The following is a 24,170-nucleotide window of genomic DNA, read 5'->3' on the forward strand; positions in this document are numbered from 1 at the left end:
GAAAGAAAAATGTTCAGTTTTCATTTTCACACTTATGTAGGTGTGTATTATATATACAGATGTCTGTACAGAAAGACATGCAGGTCAGAGCATTGCACCCTTATTTTCAAAGCGGTCTTTTGTGGTGTGGGATACAACATGCTAGTAACAGCACTACTGTGCAACCATTAGTTAGTTACTCATTTTCTTCAATTTTTTTTTGCTTGCAAGCATTTCACTATTACAGGCCCATGTTTGGTGAAAGATATGATGATGGCAGCATTCTTAGTTGTGAGAGTTTCACACAGCAGTTGATCTTAAACCAGCTGCACTATTGGGGAAATCATTTTAATTCAAAGAGACATGGAACTGGGACAAAGAAGACTTTGGGACTGATAGGAAAAGCATGCACCCAGCTCTGCCTAGCACTCCTGGGTGCAGAGGTGTATAGTTCACAGGTCAGGGGGACAGATGGCAGCAGCAGGACGTGCTAAGAGACTGGCAGGCTATGCTTCCAAACAAGAGATGGCAAGTGTGGACTTTGTTCGGAATGCAGTCAGATGCTGACATCCGTGTGTTAAAATGATTATCAGTCAAAGTAATCAGCTTAAGCTAGATTCTCTGACTGCTGGTCCCTGTACCAGACTTTTATGTATTGTTGGTAACTATTTGCTTCCCTGAAGAAATAAAACAGGGGATAGGCTCATGCCGAAGATACCATCACACAGAGGCAGGTGTCACCGTGGCGTGAGATCACTCTAGCAAACAATGGTCATGAGTACAGGCTGTAAGATTAACGGCTGAGCACAATCCCACAAAGTAAATATCTTACATTTACTCTCAGGGCGTTTTAGGAGGTGGAGTACGAGGAGCTATGAGCTACAGAAAATGTACATGAGTGAAAATGAGAAAAGCACTGTGGGAAACAAGTCACAGCCCATCTTTGATATCTGGGTGTGAAAACTCCATCCCAGTTCAGTGACAATCTGAAAACTAACACTGATAAAATCTGCTGCCCTACCATTTCTTTACGCTTCAATCCAAAGACTAGATCTAGCTTAATCACTGCAAACTACAAGGCATTTTATTGAATCATGAGGGTTCTTTTTAGAATCTAAAGCATAAACTATGTACAGATAATAGATAGCAGGTTTTATGTAAGGATCACACCTAATTGCAGATGTTCTCAAACTCAACAAATGCACACATCCAGGTCATCCTTTTACAGTAGGGAATAAGATTTACAGTGCGTTTTCCAGTGATTAACCACTTCATGCAGAACAGAAATTTTCCAAAGCATATGCCTATGTTTTCTAATAAAAATGCATATTCTCCATAGTAAGTTTTTCTGTTCTGAAAGTTTCATTGTAATTAGTTAAATATACATATGCTATTTTGCTGGGATGGGATCTTTTTTATGCTTTGTATTTTGTTACTAGGAAAACAACAGACTTTGACAGGAGGAATGTTTCCTCTTGTACAGAAAAAAAACATTTGAAGCAAATCTGTCAGAATTCCATTTTCTTTCACAGCTCAATTGCTAAGAGATATTTAAGTTCGCCCCATTGGGCTGCACTTCATTGCTTCCTATTTTGCAAATGCTTTTGTGAAAGAACACATACCAAATATGTAAAGGTTCAGTAGATAGTTTTTGCTACCAAACTAATGATCATGGCTAGAATACACATTTTAACTAGTGAACTTCTTTCATCCAGATTAGAATATTTTGCATGAACTGTTGCTCGTACACTTACTACAAAGCTAGGTAGTATATCACATAAATTTAGGAACACTTCGACAGGAAGCAGGCAAGACAGGCAGAGCAATTATCTTATACTGCTTTCTGCTTAGAATTAGACAGACACTTGTGGTTCTACTCAAGTTTTCAATATGAGAGGGGAAAAGGATTCTTGTACTTTGCATGAAGACTGCAAGTGAGCTGAAACAACACCTAAAAACTGAGCACGCTGAAACAAGTGAACTCCCCATCAACTGAGAGGTCCAGGCCCTCACACTCCATTATCACAAACACTCTCTCTCCTCTAGAATTCTCCAAACCACAACTGCAGGATCAGAATGAATCAGCAGGGGAAAGAAAGATTATTCCTTCAGTCAGATGAAAAAATGAGGAATAAATGATATGAGCATTAATTACTTAAATTCTTCCATTATTAGAAGCAGATTCCATCATTTTCTGGTGGAATGTTACTTTTTTTTTTTTCTAATCATTTACCAAAACTGTTCTCAGGAATAAACTCCTTTGCATGAAAATTTTCTTACAAAAGAGGTTAGTTTCTTTTCATGCTTTATTTCTGAGCAGTCATTCCCCTTTGGGTAAGCATTATGAGAATATATTTCCCACTTCATGGCTAGTTTCTTTTCGTCCAGGCCCTGTTTACAGTGTCTTTAGGTTACTCTACCAGCATCAAAGACTCACCTGGCCATTAATCCTATACAAACCCACAGAGAGCTTGGTCACTATGAAATTGTGCAAACAAAAAATACTCACTTCCTTTTTAACTTTTTGCTCAGCAGCCTGTATCCGTTGTTCCATCTCTTCTTCCAGCTCACTGAGCTGAACTGCTGCTTTATCCTGAACTCTAAAATTCAAAAGTAAATATTGTTTTAGAAATTGCCCTGTTCCTGACAGAAAATTGTGTGAAATATGTTTGCTGAAATGGATAAGATAGACAAACATACGAAAGACATTTAACAATGAAAACAATTTTAAACAATGTTTAACAATGACCAGACCTTGAAACTGATGTGGTTGGGAACAAAAATCACAAATCAATTTGAAAATACATGCAAATTAGATTGTAAATTATAGCTGATAGCAGATGATTACTGTGAAAGATATCTCATTGAAAATTAAATTACAAAAATAAAAGGCCCCTCTGGTTATCCTATGGTAGGCTGTAAGACAACAACAACAGCAACTTGCACCATCTATCCTGTCCTGAGCTAATCTCCTTGTAGCTGTAAAAGAAAAACTATGTTTTTTAAAATAAAATTGGAATGGGAGTGGATGCTAAACCAGAAAGTTACAGATGTGAAGAGTAGTCAAAATGCTTAAGGCATTAGATGTAAGAACAAAGCCAGGACCTACCCAAAACATGAACAGGGAATACTCACATAAATGTGTGTGCATGTAAACAACTTCTGATCTCTGTTTATGGAAATTCTGTTTGGCATATTTGGGCACTAACGAACAGCAGTTTAATCCAGCAAGATAGAATAAACAGAAAAGTAACTGCGTAAATGAACTAGAAGCAAACTCAAAATACCTTTTTACAGCAATGGCCAAGGTTTCCATCTCTGTGCTTTGAAGTTTGATCTCTCGGATGAAGTTCTTAATGACATGCTCATACGGCTGGATTAATCTTGGTTCCACTATGTGTATGTTCTGATACAGAACACTGACTTGCTCCTGTCTAAAAAGATAGATAGTTTCTTAACATACTTACTTTGAACAATGCTCTGTAGAGGTTTGAAAAATGCTATAAACTGAAGTGTACCTCTTTATTGCCTATTTTTTAAATTTAATAAGTATAGACTTTGAATATAAAACAAAGATACATCTGAATTCTTCTAAATGATTTTTACTCCTTCTATTTCTTTAACATAGCTACTGCAGAAAAACTTTTTTTAGCTTAAGTAATTTTTTTTTACTTATATTTGTGATACACTGAAGAGTATGCCACTGGAGCAAACCATAATGTAAATCAAGATTGTTGGTGGCTATAATGATAAACTACACACTGTGGAGAGCTTTATGTTATAAGAAACTGAATTAAAAAAAAAATGAAAGGGGATAAGAATACCAACTACCTAAGTGAAAAAAAAAGAAAAAAGACAGTGACATCACTACAGGGAGTAAAATGAACAGAGAAAAACAACCCCACAATAATGTGGAAATAAATAAGCATGACCTGCAAAACTGGACGCTAAGAAATACTACTTTTCCAAAAGAGTGGTCAAGTGCTTGAACAGGCTGACCAGGGAGGTGGTGCAGTCACTGACCCTGGAGGTGTTTAAGGAATGTTTAGATGTTGAGGAATACGGTTTAGTGAGAACTGTTGATGATAGGTGAATGGTTGTACTGAATGATCTTGTAGGTCTTTTCCAACATCAGCGATACTATGATTCTACGAACTCACCTGACAGATGTAAAAGCTACCCATGGAAGCTTGAAAGAAAATACAGCTACTCACATAAAGCTCAGTGCTCCATTAGCTACTGGATGTTCTTCACAATTCTTGTATGAATAACCTGATGGGAGTTGTAGCAGAACAGAGAAAATAGCTCTCTCATTTAAAACAAATTATTTTGGTCCTGTCTACAAGTTTATTAATGACAACCTTGTTTTACATCACAAAAAAAAATTATTTTCGGTAAAAAGTTAATTCCATGTATGACTCATGTGTAGAAGACTCATCACAGTAGGGAAAAAGAAAAAAGTCCTTGTAGATCCTTGAGTAATTAAAAGCTGTCTTGAAATTTATACTGCTTCTTAAAGGCTGCTCCAATGCAAGAATAAAATATTCTGATTCCTATTTGATCAGGACTCATTTCAAGTGAGTGTATACAGTTTTAATTGTCAATTACAATTTGATTGTTGACAAGATTGAGAGATAAATAATAGCATAAGCACCAAAATACTGTAACATATATTATTAGATAAACAGCTCAGATTTCTGGTCACAAAACAGTATACCATATCACAGCTTGCATTACGTGGCACTTCCATAAGGCAATTTCTAAGAGAAACTTCTACAACAGAATTTAGTAATCCCAAGGACAAGCAAAGCTGGCTGCCATGCAGACAATATACTAAAACATGAGCAAGTATTCAAGAGTTTACAGACAAAACAAAGTGGGAATAAAAGCAAAAAGAGAGCAGATCTACAAATGTGCAGGAAGCAGATCTGTAATGAGGAAACCACAGCATACCAGATGCAGAAAGGCAAACAAAAACAATGTTTTGCAATTACTGATCCCACTTTTTATTGTTATGGGAAAGCTTAACCTTTGATTTAAAGATATTCCTTGTTAGACAGCTAACATTTTCCTATCTTCCATAAAGGTAGTGATGATTAACCCATTAACTACAACCATGATATCAACAATCACTGTGATTTCACACCTGAAGCACTTTTACAGTTCAGATTACCAGCATTCCAGAACTTTGTATATTCTATATGATTTTCCCACTGAAAGTAACTTCTTTTATTACAACAGCAGTATAATTGTTTTAGCTCAGAGTCCTATTTTAAACAACTGAAATATTTCAAGAAACCATAAAATCTGTTTGTAGCTGAAATGCAGATGTTTATTTTAATACACAGAAACATAACAATAGCTCATAAAAATATAGATTTTCTGAGGCCAGGGAAATTTGTGTGTGCATGCCAGTTTCTCTCTTGCAAAAAAAAAAAAGGCTTTGTTTTAGGTGTACTTAGCATCTCCAGAAGTTAATTTAAACTCAACACAGTACTCTGACTATGTATGCATAAAATTTCATTTTCATAACATACTTAAACAGAGTAATATTAAGATTCACAGGTAGGTACACTGTATTTTTACTCGATATTTCACCTTTAGAAAAACAGTCACAGACATTTTCCTTTTTCAATCACAGTCATTAAAATTCCAAGATAAATACTCACTCCAGGATTAAAAAAAAAAAAAAAAAAAAAAGTCTTATCTCTTCAAATATACACTCTTTTTTCTCAGTACTACATTCAGAGGTACTTGAGATTTCTGTGCTGAAGGACTGCTGCACAAAAGAGAATTTCAGCATGGTTCTGATGACAGTAAATACCACAAAATACGTTGGTGATTCATGTTCAACATATCTCAGTTAAAATGCAAGTATATAGCAGACTTGTAGTATTTAAACAATGACTTCCAAGTACAAGCAGCTGGACAAACAGTAAGTTTAGTGTCTCAAGGTGATACCATTTATAGCATTCTTACCATACTTCCATTACTGTTGATTAGCCTTGAAGCTGGAGCATGACTGTACTTTAAACATTACAAAACGCAATCTCTCATAATCCCTCTATTTGAAATTCCATTTATTTAGATAGCTGGGTATGGTAACATATGCTGCATTTCATGAATTCTTAGCACTTCAGCAGTTGTCCTTCAAAGCTGCAAACACATCACTAAAACAGCTAACAAACTATTCCAGTATAATTTCAGATTTTACATAGAAGCAGTTGCTGTGCATATTTGGAACTAGCCACTAAACAATGCCACTTCTCACAGTGTGGGTGTTCACAGATTTGTTTAACAGTGTGGTGTGTTAAACAGAAACGACAGTAGTCACAGCAAGATGGGCAGAGTTGAAGAATCATAGAATGGTTTGGGCTGGAACGGACCTTTTAAGATTATCCAGTTTCACCCCTCCACTTCTATAGGCATCAACACTTCCCTCTAGATCAAATCGATCAAAGCCCCATCCAGCCTAGTCTTGAACACCTCCAGGGAGAGGGAATTCACAGCCTTTCTGGGCAACTTGTTCCACTGTCTCATCTCTCTTATATCAAAATTTCTTCCTAATATCTAGTCTCAATTAGAAGTTATCTATCTTATATGGCAGATACCCTCAGCACAATCTGAGCCACTGGAACAGGTTGCCCAGAGAGATGGTGGATGGTCTCTGGAGACATGTAAAGTCAGGCTGGACAGCGCTCCAAGCAGCCTCACGTAGCTGTAGTGATCAGTGCAGGGGAGTTGGACTAGATGACCTTTAAGAGTTTCTGCCAACTCAAACAATTCTATGGTTCTATATACGAATTTAAGGAATAAAAACATAAACACAAGATCTGTGTTATAAAGTTATATTTTTACCTTCAATTTCAGTGTTGGCAAGGAGATGTCTACTAACGACTTTATTTTCTAGAAAGCTAACAGTGGCAAAACTCATTTTTCCTGATACTAAGACAATTTGTTACCTGAGCAAATGTTTACCTGAGCATTTTCCAAATCACAAGTTACTAAATTGTTGTTGGATATTTAAGGACATATATCAACTTTTTCAAAAGCACTTTATCTTTCTCACCTCATCTTATGCAGAGTTAGTCATTTGCTGCCTTCACATAAAAATGAAGCTATATCCATAAAACTACACATATCTCAGTCTGTACTAAGAGTGCAGGGATAAAAAACAGCACACATCTATCACCAGAAATCTCTTGCCTCATGGACTGTACTGGCAGTAGCACAAGAGAAGATGCAGTGTCTTACACTGAGGAACTGGAGAAACAACCATTCGTTTGGCCTTCTTTGTTCTAGAATCAAAAACATCTGTTTTGTAAGGAATACTGTAAAGAAGTTATGCAATTTTTATTCTCCTTATAAGAATGTCTGTCACTCTTCCTTGCAGCTTTTTTTAAAAGCTTATGCAAATACACACACTAGAACTGAAGATAAAAATTAGTCTCTCCACACTGCTGTGCCCCTGCCATACCACTGTCTGCTTGCTTTAAGATGCAGTAGTAGGAAGCAAAAAATAGTTACTAAGAGAGTTAATTCTGTGTGATGAAAGAAAAATCTTGTATATTTATTATTCCTCCTCGGTCCATTGACTGACTACCATGCAGATGGACTCAAAATATCTGTGACCTTGTTTTATGACGGTTAGAAAACATAACAAAGCCCGTTGAAATACAACCATGCAGAATCCTGGAAAGCACCTGCAAGACTCTTTTAGTCTCAAATTGGCCAATGAAACCCCCCAGTGATACTCACCTGAGTACTTCTATTGCAACTTTACAGGAAATCTTAGTTAAAAACATGACTCAAAACTGATGTAAGCAACAGAAAAACAGGAGAAATTAGTCATGCAACAAAATTGATGGAATGCTACTTAAATGCTTATGCCTTCCAGTACCTGAATGGGGCTTACAGAAAAGCTGAGGAGGGACTTTTTATTAGCGCATGTACTAACAGATTAAGGGGAGATGGTTTTAAACTGGAAGAGGATAGATATAGACTAGATGTTAGGAAGAAATTCTTTACTGTGAGGGCAGTGAGACACTGGGACAGGCTGCTCAGTGAGGTTGTAGATACCCAGTCCCCGGAGGCATTCAAGGCAGGCTGGATGGGGCTCTGAACAACCTGATCTAGTGGGAGGTGCTATAGTAGGGGGTTAGAAGTAGATGATCTTAAAGGTCCCTTCCAACACAAACCGTTATATGATTCTATGATTCTAAGAGAAATCGTTGTTAATCATTTCTTCCTATATTTTAAATCACTTCTATTTTCACATGCTTTACTAATTATTAGTAATGCCACTGCAGCAGGGCAAAATGGTTGCAATGGACATTGCCAAAAGTATTTGCATGTTTCCAGCTCCCACTGGAATACACTGAATACATACTATTTCTTTTTGCATGTTTGTTAGTTATTCATATTATTTATTGAGGAAGATTTCACAAACAGATTTTACTGTGATGACTGTTAAACGTTCAGTAGTCTTTGCAGTACTACAAGGAAATTCAGAAATTCTTGATTCAGTTTCAACAAAATTCATGTGAAATGCTCAAGGGTGCCCTTAAGTTCCTCACTAATTTAACTGTAGTGACTTACAAACAGCAACTTAGAAAGATAAGCTATAAGCTCACTGGGACTAGAGGTGTCCCTCTGGGCTGAGATTTTAACAAGAGGTAAGAAAACTTGACCAAATCACAGAGTCAGAATATCCAAAGTTGCAAAGCATCCACAAGGATCATTGAGTCCAACTCCTGGCTCCAAACAGGACCACACAAGAAGCAGAGCATATGACTGAGAGTGGCATCCAAATGCTTCTTGAACTTCAGAAGATTGGGCCATGACCACTGCCTTGAGGAGCCTGTTCCATGCCTACCAACATACGGTGAAGAACCTTTTCTTGATATCCAATCAGACCCTCCCATCAAATCTTCATGACATTCCTTCAGGTCCTATTCTTTTGTCCTCCAACAAAAATCCTTACACTGACTCCAAAGAATCTCTTGACAGTTTTCTGACATTTGCCTTCACTTCTGTCCTCTTCCTTATCCATACTGTTACAGTCTTTCAGGCACTGGAAAAATATGGTTTTTATTTTTATAGGTGCAGAATGTGCTCCTGTTTCTAAGCTTTAGAATGGTCTCTATTGCAACACACTTCCCAGTGTAGCTTATAAAGCCACTCATTGTCTGTAGAACCTCATATCTAACATGGATAAGAAGGGATTAAATGTAATGTGACCTGAGCCAGAAAAGCCTGAGTAAGAGGAAGAGAAAGGGGTATTACAGTCTGGCAATTGTCCTTACACTGGAGATAATAACCTCTGTTAGCTACCATGGATAAAGAAATAGCTTGTTCAGAAATGCAAACATGCTGGATACGTAGCTGGTCACATAAAGGTAGGTTGCTATGAAAGTAGTGCCTCTTATTTATTTCCATGGAAACTACAACTGATACAATGAGTACAATGACACTATTTGATAGAGCAAATTCACAGCTACAAAACAATATTTTTCAATATAGTCAGCACTATTAGCTATGCATTTTCATCAGCAATGAACAAGAGCCTAAATGTTGTATTCGTAAAAACCTACACAGCAGAAGTGACCCATTGTCACTGCTGAAACACACTACCCACCACCTCACTGTGTTCACATTCACTGTTTTGTTGTCAGAGATGCTTGTCAAGAATCAATGAATGTCAATGAGTGCCTTTTTTTCCACATGGAGGAATTTAGTGACACTCCTTCACTTCATATGCACTTCCATGTCAGAGACTATTCTGTCAGATTGCCCCTCTGCTGCCATCTGTCACTCAGCAACAAAATGCAATGGAATATTGATGGGAAAGTTTAACCTCAATTGCCATACCTCCACCTCTGTTGTGATGGGTCAAAAGAATAACATAGATAAACAGCATTCTTTTCAGAGCAGCTTTTGTAAATTATATAGTATAGTTGGTGCATATAAGTAACAAAACCTATTTTAATTTTTAATATTTTTATTTAAAAAATGGAAAGAACAATAAAAGGAAGGAAAGGAAAACATAAAACAAGTGGGATATTTGACCTTGTTTTTCTGAAATTATTGCATTAGTCTGGTTCAGTGGCAGTGTTTGCAGTTCTTAGGGACCTCTCAAGGTATTTTCCAGATGTTTTTAATATTATTCCTACTTGTTTCAGTGTTTCATCCTTGAAAACAATTTTTCAAAAAAGGTGCATGGTGCCAAAAGTTATGACACGAGTACAGTGTGATCATGAAGTGAGGGATATCTTTCTCTCTCATAGAAGTCTAGTAGAGAGACATGATCAGATTTTTCAGTTGAATATCTGATTCAATTTTAAAAATATATTTATGTTGAATTAAAAAGAAGTCACAAATACATTAAAAAATTGACTACTTTTTTGGAGCTCTTGAAACCTATTTTCAAATTCCCTTACAGCAATGGAAAGCACAGCTGCATACTTTTTGCTGTTCACAGGACTTTCAGCCAGCGTATCAAAATGCGTGCAGTTATTTGCCATCACTTAAGTCGGCACTGCACTGCACCGCACCCTCCCCATGCCCTGGTTTCAGCCCAGATGGTGCACATTACACATCAATGTTTGCTTATTCTGAGGGATGGAAGTCCACTCAGGGCTGGGCCAAGCCATTCAGAGCCACCACTATGATTGCATGGGGTGGGAGACAGATGCAAGGTGAGCTGGCTAGGCTGCATGCAGCCCCAAGGGTGTGAGTTGAACAAGTCTGGCCTAATACTTTCTTCTTGATTAAGTGCCTTGAGAAAACACATAATTCCATGAAATTTTCATACAGAGTAAACTTCCAGGTGTTTCTCAACCTGAAACAGTAGCATTTTTCACTACCAACTTAACCTGTCCTTTCACAGATTGGATTGTATCAAAAGAAGAACAAATCTACAAGATCCATTTGATAGTCTAGGCAAGAGAGCCTCAGCTGATTCTCAGGGAAATAAACTTTAATATTTCCATGGAATAAGCATTGTTCTCTGCCTGAAGGCAAAGGTGTAGCTTGGAACAGGTAGTGGAGCTGGAGTAGAAAAAGCCCATGGGACAGAAAGAAAAGATGAAGTCTATGGAAAAGGAGTACATCCCGAAGGATGGACTTATGGCTCAGGATCTTGAGTTACAAAAATTTCAGAAAAACAAATGCTGTAGAGCCTAAGTTCTTTCACACAGAAACTATTTTGGTTAAAGGAAAAAAAAAAAAAAAAAAAAAAAAAAAAAAAGCAGGAAAGCCTAAGGTGGCTCTGAAAGACTTCTAGCTCATAGAAAGGCATCAGTCACACTTTCAGCAAGACTGCATTTGCCAGTCCCTTGTCATGAGATGTGATTATTGCAGCAAAGATCCTTTTTCCAGTGTTGTGGTAAAGGAGTTCCAAGCAGCTGCTTTTCCTCAGGCTTTGCCTCTATTGCCTTCCTGAGAAACCATATCTACTTTCAAGGAAATCTCCAGCGTTCTCCATCTCTTGGAAGGAAATGCAATCTGACAGCAAGACCTGAGCTGTGCTCTGTATTGGCTTTATCAAAAATCCATCATGGCTCATGAGAGCACAAGTGGAACAGATTTTGGACTGGTTTTTCTGCAGCTTCTCTCCTCTCATGCAGGCCAGCAGTATCTGCCATGAGTACCTCCTGCCCTCACACTTTAAGCAGTTAATGTTAAAAACAAAACTCTTTTCTCATTTTATCACAGCCTCAAATCCACATTTTCTATACAGATCCAATTTGCCAAATATCACACAAATATCACCTGCTATTGTTGAAAAGGATTCCATCTATTCCTATAATACACAAGAATGTACACAATATGCAGCAGTTCAAAATCCTACTTCTTTCTGATTTAAGATCTTCAAAATAAAAAGTTCAGAACTTGTTTCCTGAGAAGATTTTGACTATGATTTACTGACATATATGTGTCATAGAGCTCATTAGAATTCTTTTGAAGTGCCAGATGGTGTTGGATTATTCTCTGCTCCAATGATGATAAGGAATGGAAAAGCAGTGCCATCAGGAGACAATTACACATGCTTAAAGGAGGTAAGGGAGTACAGGGAACCTTTTCATATTACCACTGAAATCCAAACAGATCTGAGGATGATCACATATTAAAATGCAATGGAACACTAGTTAACACAGCCAAGGGCTAAAGCCTTTCAGCACAAGCAGTACACTGGAGTACTCCTGCCTGGAGCACCAGATAGATACATTTCTTAATGCCTTTTCTGCTGCTGTGTCACTGCAAACACTTTTTAGAGAAATAAACCAGCAAACAGGTCTGAATTTACAACAAAAAACATCTCCTGCAGCTCACACAGGTATACTCTATTTGGGAATTCACATCATAGAAACCAAAAGCACTGCCATCATTTGTGTTAAACAGCAAAGAAGAAGAAATTGTATTTTAAATGAAAGGAATGCCCCCCTTAAAAAGAAAGAAAGAAAAGCAATCTTCTATATGCAATTCCACTCAAATCTGGCTTCACGCATTATACTGACATTTTTTGCGCTTGAGGCACAATTGTCTGCTAAGTACGCACGAAGATGATGAACAACAGTAATTTGTCTCACAGTGTACCCCTCACCAAGACATATAACTGAACCCAGCCCTGAAGATCTCCTCAGATGGAGAGCGAAAAAGCTAGACTGAAAACAAACTTTTTTATGTCATTCACCTTTATTTAACTACAAGAGATCACGGTATAAACTCACAGAACTGTGCAATGCATACACCAAACTACAGATGGGCATGATTCATCCCACAGTAACAATATTTTTAAAATATTACTGAATTCAAAATATTCTGGAACTAGGCAGTACCTAACACTAAATAATGCCTATCTGAAGACTACTTTTCCATTAAGGGCTAAGTTAAGAAATTAATCAGTGTTACTGGGGTTTGCACACGTGCCTTTACGATGGGTTATTCTTGGTATCTGAAAGCTCATTTTCAGAGAAAGAATATGAACCATGTGTACTAGAGACAGATTCCTTTCTGATTTCCATCTCTCCCACTCTATCTCCCATGTCTTGCTTTTTGTTAATAGAAACCATAGCAGTATGAAAGCATATGCCTGTACTGTGCTAGAGTGCGGCCAGAACACACAGTACCTGGAGAGAACAAACCCCCCAATTCCTACATGGTTGAGATCAGAAAAAGTAGACTTTGCTCATCTCCAATGGAGGAGCATCTTCCTTGTAGTTACTTTTCCTCATGATTTTCCAACACATGTAACTGCAAATATAAAGTGTGATAACACTGACTGCTTTACGCACTAATGTAAGTCTGTTTTTTTTTTTTTTGAAAACAGATAAAGAAAAAATTGAACTGACAAGCAACTAAAAATAAATAAGTAAAACAATAAGCAAGTACTTTTCATGATTTTGTTATATTCTTCCATTTAAAACCCTTCCATGCTTAAACTCCTCTGATAGTTTTAGTATATTCACTATTATTCACATACTTGATCCAAATATTTTCAGTGGGACTATTCACATAAAGCAAAATGTATACAGATGTTTCAACAACAACAACAAAAAGTGTGCCATAAATGGAAAAAAGCTGAGCTGCAACAAAGTCTGCTTCCACACCTTCAGGATAGGAGAGAGAAAAAAAAGGAAAACAAAGGGCACACTGTTCTTGGGCTGACGTTGGCACAACCTAATAAGCACAGCCAACTGTGAAGGGTGTTCCAAGGTATTCACAAAGCTGAGCATGAATGGGAAACATTTACATCAAGCAACAGCCCACCTGACACACATACTTAATTATTGATGCTCAGCTCTGTTTGCAATCTAACACATTAGAATCCCAAAGCAGTATAATGAAATGACATGTTTATACAGTGAGGTGTCAGAGGGATGCTCTCATCTCCGGCTATCCACTCCCGCAAGAGTCCAGCTGCACTTGCACTGCTGCAGCTGCACAGATATGGACTTAGTGCCTAAAGAAAGGCTTTCACACGCCATCACTGGTCCTGAGTCACATTTTACATCACCTACTGAGCTACTGTCTGGCTTCAGGCTAAGTTCTGAATTCCTGCTGCAGACTCTCTAACAAAAGGCTTTACTTTTCTTTGTCTCCATTTACAGCAGGGAAGGCATCAGAAACTTGGTATAAAAGATCAGGTCATTCAGAAGTCACTGATATGCGTGGAACATTCCAGTATAAGCAGTGTTACTTACATGCTCCTTTCAGGAAAAGAAAGAGAGAGAAAGTGAGAAAGTGAGAGAGAGGGAGGAAGGGAGGAAGGAAGAAAGAAAAGGGAAGGAGGGAAGGAGGGAGGAAAAGAGAGAAGGAAAGTCTCCTCAGTTTGTGGACATGAGGATTCTGTAACTCTTTGAGAAGTTCTCTGAAGAGATAAACAGCCTTTTAGAAACAGCTAAAACCGTATTACTGGACTAGGAAGTAATTTGAAGAGCACTGTATGAGGACCAGGATTTTATACTTGCCCCTGATTTGGAATGTGTAAAGCAGCAAATTGTAATTCGATTTGAGTGGCAGAAAACTTAAAGACTTGTCTCCTGTGTGTCCCACACGTCGGCTCTACTTAAGTTCCTTTGCTTATATCCACACATCCAGGCTAACTAACTGGTCTCCCGCCAAGACCCTAAACCCCCATTGCCTGTTCTTCAGTTTAAATTGCAACTTTTATGTGCAGTAGAATGACCCGGTATTCTTACGGACAACATTTAGCAACAACTTAAAGCACCTCTAGTTTCAGGTAGGTTACTGCCGACGCCCTGCAGCGAAACGCGGCCGTGGGGCTCTATGCCGGCAGAGGTGATTCACCCTCACTCCCCGACAGCGCCCTTCATCCCACCCGCACCGGAGGCGGAGGCTCTTGGGGCGCAGCGTGTTGCCAGAGTGCAGGGATGCCGCGATGTGCATGCCCGAGTGTTCCGCGTGGATTGATCGGAGAGCAGTGAGAGGGAGAAGTTGTGCACAGAGAAAAATAAGAAGAAAACGAAAAAGAGGAAGAAAAAAAAAAAATGAAAACGAAAAGGCAAACGAAAAAGAAAAAAGGAAAAGAAAAGAAGAGAAAAGAAAAAGAAAAAGAAAAGAAAAGAAAAAGAAAAGAAAAGAAAAGAAAAGAAAAGAAAAGAAAAGAAAAGAAAAGAAAAGAAAAGAAAAGAAAAGAAAAGAAAAGAAAAGAAAAGAAAAGAAAAGAAAAGAAAAGAAAAGAAAAGAAAAGAAAAGAAAAGAAAAGAGAAAAATGAAAAGAGAAAGAGAAAGAGAAAAGGCACATGAGCTGGAAATCCCAGAACCAGAGCGCGAAGCCTTTTTCTCAGGGCCGCTCCCGGAGGACAGCGCGCCAACGGCGCTGGGCTGCCCTCGGGGCTCCGCAGCCACCGGGCACACACGGCCCGGGGTCCTAGCAGCGTCAGCAGCAGCGCGCGGTCTTTGTGCTCCCAGACTTACCTGGGGATGTACCTGGCCTCGTCTCCTAGCCGCACCTCGAAGTCTCTCCAGGGCTGCTCCAGCCCCGAGGTGCTCCACGTCGCCGCCGCCTCCTCGTCCTCTGGCTCCGGTTCCCCAGGGCCGCCGCTGGACCGCCGCCGGGAAGCGCCGCGGAAGCCGCGGGCGAACTCCCTGAAAGTGATGGCCCCGTCACGGTCGCTGTCGAGGCGCTGGAAGATGGCCTCGGCCTCGGCCGGCCGCACCCGCAGCTCGGCGCAAAGTGCCGCGAAGTCCTCGCGCTCGATGCGGCCCGAGCCGTTGGCGTCGCAGGCCAGGAAGAGCGCGCGCAGGCGAGACTGCTCGTCCGCCGCCGCCTCGGCGTCCATCGCCCCCGCTGGCAGCGTTGCCGCGCGGCTCCTGCGCCCGCGGCCGGGACGGGGCGAGAGGCGGCGGCTCGAGCCGACGGCACCACTCCGCCGGGCGTTCGGCGGGGCGGGGCGGGCCGGCCCCGCTCCCCGCTCCGCCCCGGTGCCCGTCGAGCCGAAGGGAGGCGGGCCGCGGGCGGTGGCTGTCGGCGGCCGCGAGCGCGGCGGTGGCCCCGGGCGAGAAATACGGTTGAGCGGGGGTTACTGCGGGACACGGGCTCCTTCGGCCCCGACGCGCAGCTCGGCTCTCTTCGCGGCCCCGCCGGAGCCGGAAAGGTCTCGAGGCAGGAGCCGGCGAGTGCCGGGCCTCGGCTGCCCTGGGCTGGTGCTCCCGGCGGTGCTGACGGCATCGGCAGCTCACAGTCACTGCGGTAGCAACGCAGATGGACGGTTCACCTATAATATCTGAATGGGAATGTCAACGCTGTGCAGATGCCATAGTCTTAAACCTCAGTCCTATCTTCCAGCAGTGCAAAAACAGCACGGCAATGAGCCTCCAGGTTTCCATATACAGATTCTTTCTGGCCACTTTGGAGTTGCATGTAAAATCACAGAATATCCTGAGCTGTAATCTCAGAGTTTAATATCTACATTGCAGAGAAAGTGCATGCTACTATCTCATCACCTGTAATTCAGACAAGTACGTCATCAAAATAGCGAGCAAAAAGCTGGGTGCAAATCAGTAAACCAAAGGACCCATATTTTAGTGCTTTGTTTAGAAGAATTCTGTATTACACTGCATGTCTTGACAAGTCAAAACCATTCACTTTCTTTAAGTCTTTGGTAAAAGTTCATGTTTCACTGGAACCTCAGAGGAGAGTCAGGATGGAGATTAGGGACAGGCTTTTCACCAGAAGGCAGTGACATGGAACAGGTTCCCCAGGGCAGTGGGCACAGCCTCAAGCTGGCCAAGTTTGAGGAGCATATGAATAATGCTCTCAGGCACAGGGTTTGCATTTTGGGTGGTCCTGTGTGGAGTCAGGAGTTGGATTCATCGGTCCTTGTGGGTCCCTCCCAGATTGGGATATTCTGTGATTCGTTTAAATTCTTAACACAATGTTTTTTATTTGCCTGCACTTATTTCTGTGTCTAACTGCAGATGTAAACTGCATATGCCAAAGCTGTGATAGAGTTAAACAGAATGCAAATCTACCTGCTAACAAAACCATGTTTCCTTATTGACTGAAGTACAGCCCCAGGGCAAGGACGTGATCCAGAAGAGTACAAACCATTTAGCTGACCTCTCATTTCAATAAATCACATATGGTAAATGAAGTATAAAGTGCTTCTCTGCCTAAGAGGTGTGGAATGTCCTAGAAGCAAATTATAATTTTTTTACTTTTTATTTATTTTTTATTTTTTTAATTTATTTTTTTGTTAGAGTTAGACAGAGTCAGCTTAAAATTCTGCCATCAACCTATCTCTAGTCAATGATAAGGTATACAAAGCTTTCACTTGCAGTCTAAATAAATGCAGCCATTTAGTAATCTTAAATACAAATTTTAAAGATAGCAGAAAATCTGAAGGGTTTTTATATGATTTATTTTTGTAACTTTTCTGTTACAATTATAAAACTAGTAAGTGTAGCAAAGCAATATCACCCTTGGATTCTTATATCACAGCAAAATATGGAGTAAACCAGAGTTAAGAGTTCTTTCTGTTTGTATTTTCTTACCTGGCAAAGAACATTTTATACTCAAAGAATTAACCGAGTATATCATAGAGTCCTTACAGGGCTGATGATGCTATTGTTCAGCCAACACATAAGACATTTATCCTGTTCACACCCACCAGCCTTCTGTAATAGACTGACAGTTTGCTTTCAGTGTCAACAAGCCTGTATCATCAAGGGTGGAATGAGTTTCACTGGACAAATAGTTCCCAGTCAAACTTATTTGCTAACCTTATATGCTCTTCTGGCTGCAGGCTTATGAGGTGATGTTTGTCCTGTACCCTAGCCACTCTTTTACTCACTCCATTGTGCATAGTTCTTGTGCTAGTGCTTACTTTGGCTACCAAGTAGAGGACATACACTTTGGACATATTGCACCCAATTTTTTTCTCTGACATCTAACATTTTAACATCATAAAAACTTTCTATGTAATGCTGTTCAAGGAGCATTAGAATAATCCTCTCAGACATAGGGTTTGCATTTTGGCTGGTCCCATGTGGAGCCAGGGGTTGTATTTGATGATCCTTCTGGGTCCCTTTCACAGAATCAGAGAATTGCAGAGGTTGGAAGAGTTCATTGAGTCCAACCCCCCTGCTAAAGCAGGTACCATACAACAGGTCACACAGGTAGGCATCCAAATGGGTCCCAAATATCTCCTTGGCAGGAGACTCCACAACATCCATGGCAACCTGTTCCAGTGCTCTGTCACCCTTACCGTAAAGAAGTTCTTCCACATGCTAATACAGAACTTCCATTGTTCAAGTTTTAGGCCATTATTCCTTATCCTATCACTACACACCACTGAGAAGAGCCTGGCCTCATCCATTTGCCTCCCACCTCCCTTTAGATATTTAAAAACATTAATTAGATATTCCCTCAGTCTTCTTTTACTCAGGTTGAGCACACCCAGGTTACTCAGTCTTTCCTCGTAGGGGAGATGCTACAGGCCCTTAATCATCTTTGTGGCCCTCTACCAAACTCCTTCTAGGAGATCCCTAACTTTTTGAACAGGGAAGCCCAGAACTGGACACAGTATTCTAAATGTGGTCTCACCAGGGCAGAATAGAGGCAGAGCATCACCTGCCTCAACCTGCTGTCCACTCTTTTCAATGCACCCCAGAATACCACTGGCCTTCTTGGCCACCAGGGCACACTGCTGTCTCCACCAGGACCCCAGCTCCTTCTCAACAGACCTTCTCTCCAGCAAATCAGCCCCTAACCTGTATTGATGCAACTGTATTGATGAGTATTCTGTGAGTCTGCAATTCTATTTACCTTCCTACTGAAAAACTCTGCATTTTTCTTTTCTTAAGCAGCTCGATCTTTCTACCTATGTGACACAAGTAAAAAACAAATGGAAATCTTCACATTAGTGTTCAGATTTGAATCAAGAGATAAAAATGTATTGCAGTATTTGTCAATGCAACATCTACTTGTTCCAGATTTCTGCCTTCATAAGCAGACAGTCACTTGCGAATTCAGTGAATAACTACACTGACTTTATATGGCAAAGTCTAGCCAGCTGGGATGACAGGGGGAACATTTTCATTTTATGTTCTCCTATTCTGCAGAAGAAAGGACATGAGAAATCACCTGTGGTGCTGAGCTATCAGAAGTAAACCACAACATTGTAAAAGAGAATTTGCTCTTTCGTTTTTACCGTTACCAGAATTTTGGTATATCAGGTACAAGGATGAAGTACATTGTGCCATTTAGCACTGACATGGAATAGATATAATCTGCAAAACAGATGGTGCCTTCAGTATTGCACAATGCCAGATAACAGTTCTTGCTAGGCAGATTTGGTTTAGTTAGAATGTCCCAACATGCCAGAACAGAGACATCAAAGAAAATATTTTTCATTTGTTGAGGTCTAAGATTGAGTACTGAAGGCAAGATTCCCATCAGGCAATGACAAGAGAGTGCTTTCTTCTGAAGTTATGTGTTTTCTCCTGGGATTTTTTCCTTTAACCGATCTCTAAATTAAATGACTACATAAAAGCCAAGTATTTATTTTTAGTGCCCTACTAGAACAGATATGGTACAGGAGAATTCCAAATGCATAGGCAAGATACCAAGACTACTGGTACAAATACACCTCATATGTAATTTCAGTCTATTTCATTTTATTATGTCAGTGAACACACCAAGCAGATTCAGAGCTTCTTGGCTGAAGCAGCATTAAAAAAGTCGTGAAACCATGGTCAGGAATGTCCAGGAGGCCTAAGATTACACAATGTATCACTATGAAAGTGTCCTAATGTGCAGAAGGGAAAAAGTGTGTTTTGATGTGGTTGTGGGTACAGAGGTTAAATTAAAATTAAAATTAAAAGTGAAAAAGACATGGAAACCAGAAACAAGAAATGTGGCATCACATGAAATCACTGTTCCAGGGAAGGAAAAAAAAAAAAATAATATATATATATATATATATATATGTATGTATAAAGAAAGGCAAAAGGACAGAGCAAGATAAGCTAGAGAACTTTTAAATTATTTAGAATTTATCTTCAATTATTTAGAACCCTTAAATTAGTTTTATTCAGGGATACACTTCATGTGGACCCCAGAGAGTACATACTTAAATCCCAAACATGGGCAGATTATTGACACTGCTATATACTCTCATTGTCCACTTACAAACTGTAGTACTACTGAATGTAACTCACTCTTATTCTCTTCTATTAAGAACTAAGGATAAGTTACTTACATGGTATTGCAAGGGAACAAATTCTTAGGCTTAGATTTTGAAAAGCAAAGCAAGAGGAGGGGAGGGGAGGGGAGGGCAGGAAGGGAGGGAAGGCAGGAAGGGAAGGCAGGGAGAGGCAGGGAGGGCAGGGAGGGAAGGGAGGGAGGGAAGGGAAGGGAAGGGAAGGGAAGGGAAGGGAAGGGAAGGGAAGGGAAGGGAAGGGAGGGAAGGGAAGGGAAGGGAAGGGAAGGGAAGGGAAGGGAAGGGAAGGAGGGAAGGGAAGGGAAGGGAAGGGAAGGAAGGGAAGGGAAGGGAAGGGAAGGGAAGGGAAGGGAAGGGAAGGGAAGGGAAGGGAAGGGAAGGGAAGGGAAGGGAAGGGAAGGGAAGGGAAGGGAAGGGAAGGGAAGGAAGGGAAGGGAAGGGAAGGGAAGGAAGGGAAGGAAGGGAAGGGAAGGGAACGGGAGGGGAGGGGAGGGAAGGGAAGGGAAGGGAACGGGAGGGAGGGGAGGGGAGGGAAAAAGAGAAAAAGAGAAAAAGAAAATATAATAAGGACTTTTTTTCAAAGTGCTGCTGCATTAAAAGCCGAAAATCTTTCAGTATACATAGAATTTTTCATTCAGCTGATCTCTTAGCATTTGGGACAGTGTGATCACAAAAAAACATTTGTGGTTTTATTGACTTCTTTAACAGACACCAGATCAAGACTGCAGAAAACACAGAGATCAAGCATCTCTACTCTGTAAGAGAATGAATTGACCATTAATAAGGCAATTAGGGGGATACTGAGCCTTCCCATGATAAGGTGTGTGATAGCATAGATATATTAGAGGGACAGGGTGCTAACAGGGTCCTTGAAGAACATGTTTTGATAGGACAAGGGGAAATGGTTTCAGGATTAAAGAGGGAAGATTCCGGTTAGATATAAAGAAAGTCTTTTACAGTGAGGGTGGTGAGACCCTGGCACAGTTGCCCAGAAAGGTGTGGATGCCTCATCCCTAGAGACTTTCAAGACCAGGCTAGACCAGGCTCTGAGCAACATAATCAAGCTGTGGATGTCTCTGTTCATTGCAGAGATTTGGACTAGATGACCTTTAAAAGTCTCTTCTAACTTCATGGATTCTATGATTCTATAATAAAAGAATAGTGAAGTACCCAAAGTGCATTTGCAGAAAGATCAAGTACTGGCAGCAAAATTCAAGTGAGTCTTTTTAAAAGTGCTTGTCTCTATAATCTACTGAATAGCTAGGAAGATACTGAAATGATCAACGATGACTGCTGAGCCTAGAGTGGAGGCAATAGCAGACATCCTCAAATTGCTCTAACAAGAATATTGCAAACCTAGGGATGGCAGAAAAGGACTATTCAAAAGGCATGCTGTTAAGCTGCCTATGCTCATTTGTGCGTGGATGATGAAATTCCTACAAATCAGGATGCTGTGTTTCCTACAGAAGGCAAGAAGAGAGTCACTAGTAGTGCCATTAAGAATAGTCTAAAGACATGAGCAAAACAAGCTTTTTAGTTTTCAGTAGTATCTTTTATTTTTTTGCTTGCTGTGTTGGAAAAACTTGCAAGAAAAAAAATCATCTGTTCAAAGCTTTCTCTATTCTTGAAGTTGACATCTCAAAAATGTAATTCTCTACATGCATTCAAATTAACAATGAATATAGATGTGCTCTTTTGAGGACAAGGTGTTCATATATTGGGCATATCTCCTTCCCAGTAGGATTGGTTTTATCCTTTTTTTTTCTTTTTCCTGCAGAACATTGCCATAGCTCTTTCAAAAACATTACATGGAGCACATTTTCATTGCAGAGAGATAGCTGTTTCATCTTCCTCCTGTTTATTGCTCAATATGTGGAATATTTCCCTTAAAGTTGGAGAACCAAATTTAACTCACTGCCTAATTTAAAGCAATTTAAAGTTACCTTTCATTTTCCTCAGTAAAATGCCGTAACCCAAAATCTATTCTGGACAATAATGATGTTGAGAAGCATACAACCGTTCAAATCCACTGCTCAAAGTACCATTTGTCTGCTTTATAACTAGATCTAATGGTCTTTGGAGAGTATACTGGATGTCACCTTTCCCTTTGCCAGTGGGTCAGTCATCCATTCTTCTTTTTTTTGTATCTGACACAAAAAAATATTTCACCATTTTCATAAATTCTTGCTAAATGTTATACATTACATTACTTGACTGTAAAACAACCTAAAGGACATAATTCTGTTTATGAAGGAAGAAATATTTGAATCCATTTAAACAAAGAATGTTGAATCAATCTTCAAGGTTGTGCATGATGCTGTTAACTTTAGGTTGCTCTGTGAAGAAAACAAAATCAATTTCTACTCTATGTTGGATAAGAGTGACAGCCAATCTTTCATTGTGCAAAATCTTCTCCTGTTCATACTAGACAAATTCTGGGTATTGCCTTGAATTTCAAGCATCTGTGCAATTTCATTGGGTAAGATAGAAAGAATCAATGCTCCTCTGAAGGCAGGTGAAGGTGTTTCTCAAATTCCTTGACTGCAACCAATCATTTTAAAAGCACCAGATCTAAGGCAAAGGTATTGGAACTCCATTATCTACACTGCTAAATTACTTAGAACAATCCCTCAGCATAGAACAAAACAATTTCTCTGTCCTAACAGGCATAGTTTGGGAGACAGAAAAAGGCAGTTTTAATGTGGAAGGAATGTTTTGGAAGGTAAGTTAGTTGATGTCATTGTCAGAAAGGAATTCTGGTGTTCTGTACTAGAGTGAAAATGCATAGACATTTGTATTTATAAAAGATGAGAGTAGCATTTGAGATTATACTCTCGTGAGAATTTACTCCCTGAATACATAGCACTTTGAAAATAGTTATTCCACAGACAGGACATAAGTGTTGAATAAATTTGAACACAACTAATTTCAATTATCTCCACCTAAGCAAGGTGAATTCTATACTGCTTGGAAAATAAAAATAGGTGTATTAAAAAATACTAAAGAATTATTTATTACAATAAGCAAAATGAATAAATAAATCAATAAATAGGATGATATATATTTCAATGTTCAAAAAGTATTGCAAAAAAAAAATACAGAGCAACTGGGCATGAAGAAGTGGGAATATATTAAAAGAAATTCACAGTGTTTTTATATCTAAGTAGATGAAAGGTTACATGACTCACAGCTGAAAAGTAAAACAAACAATAAAAGGAAGTACAGAGTTATAAAGCCACATTCATTGCTCTGGAATGTAAGATAAAATACTATGCTCATTAACCTTGAAGAAGAATGGGATTTCAGTCTCAGACAAAAACTTGACAAAACTTCTGCCAGATTTTGTGCCAATCTAAGAAATCTTTTCTCATTGTTCGAATTATAGAAAAGACAATACATCTCAGCAACATAGTACAAAATCAGTAAAAATAAATTTCATTTGGTTGTTTCCTGCTCTAAAAACATGCTGAAAATGGTCTCCTTTTCATATGATTCACAGAATCACAGAATTATAGGGTTTGGAAGGGACCTCCAGAAATCATCGGGTCCAACCTCCCTGCTGAAGAATGCTCCCTAGACCAGGTTGCATACTGTACGCAGGTAGGCATACAGGCAGGTCTTCACTGTCTCCAGAGAAGGAGACTCCACAACTTCCCTAAGGAGCTCATTCCAGTCCTCCATCAGCTTCACCATAAAGAAGTTCTTGGTGCAGAACTTCCTATGCTCCAGTTTATGGTCGTTGCCCCCTTGTTCTGTCCCCACAGTCTGCTGAAAAGAATCTGGTCACATCCCTTTGTCTCCCACACTTAAGATATTTATAAACATTAATAAGATCCCCTCCCAGTCTTCTTTTCTCAAGGCTGAACAGATCCAGGTCAGTCACATTTCCACATAAATGGAAACATAAGAGGTGTTCCAGGACCTTTATCATCTTTGTGGCCCTCTGTTGGACTCTTTCCAGAAATCCCTGTCTTTTTTGTACCAAGGAGCCCAGAACTGGAT

At 39.7% G+C, this 24,170-nt stretch overlaps 1 protein-coding gene across 1 annotated transcript in view; it reads right to left on the reverse strand.

Annotated features, from left to right (window-relative positions):
- Positions 1–15,927, reverse strand: part of RASEF (RAS and EF-hand domain containing) — a 40,114-nt gene extending 24,187 nt beyond the window's left edge. The window contains exons 1-3 of the mRNA XM_085213013.1: positions 15,421–15,927; positions 3,267–3,413; positions 2,489–2,579 (exon numbers count right to left, since the gene is read on the reverse strand). Coding sequence (XP_085069139.1) covers positions 2,489–2,579; positions 3,267–3,413; positions 15,421–15,785 — 603 coding nt within the window. The 5' untranslated portion in view covers positions 15,786–15,927. The remainder of the gene's footprint in view (positions 1–2,488; positions 2,580–3,266; positions 3,414–15,420) is intronic.
- Between the last annotated feature and the right edge of the window lie 8,243 nt (positions 15,928–24,170).

Source organism: Meleagris gallopavo, chromosome Z (genome assembly GCF_905368555.1).
Source record: "Meleagris gallopavo chromosome Z, MGAL_WU_HG_1.1, whole genome shotgun sequence".
Lineage (NCBI taxonomy): Eukaryota > Metazoa > Chordata > Aves > Galliformes > Phasianidae > Meleagris > Meleagris gallopavo.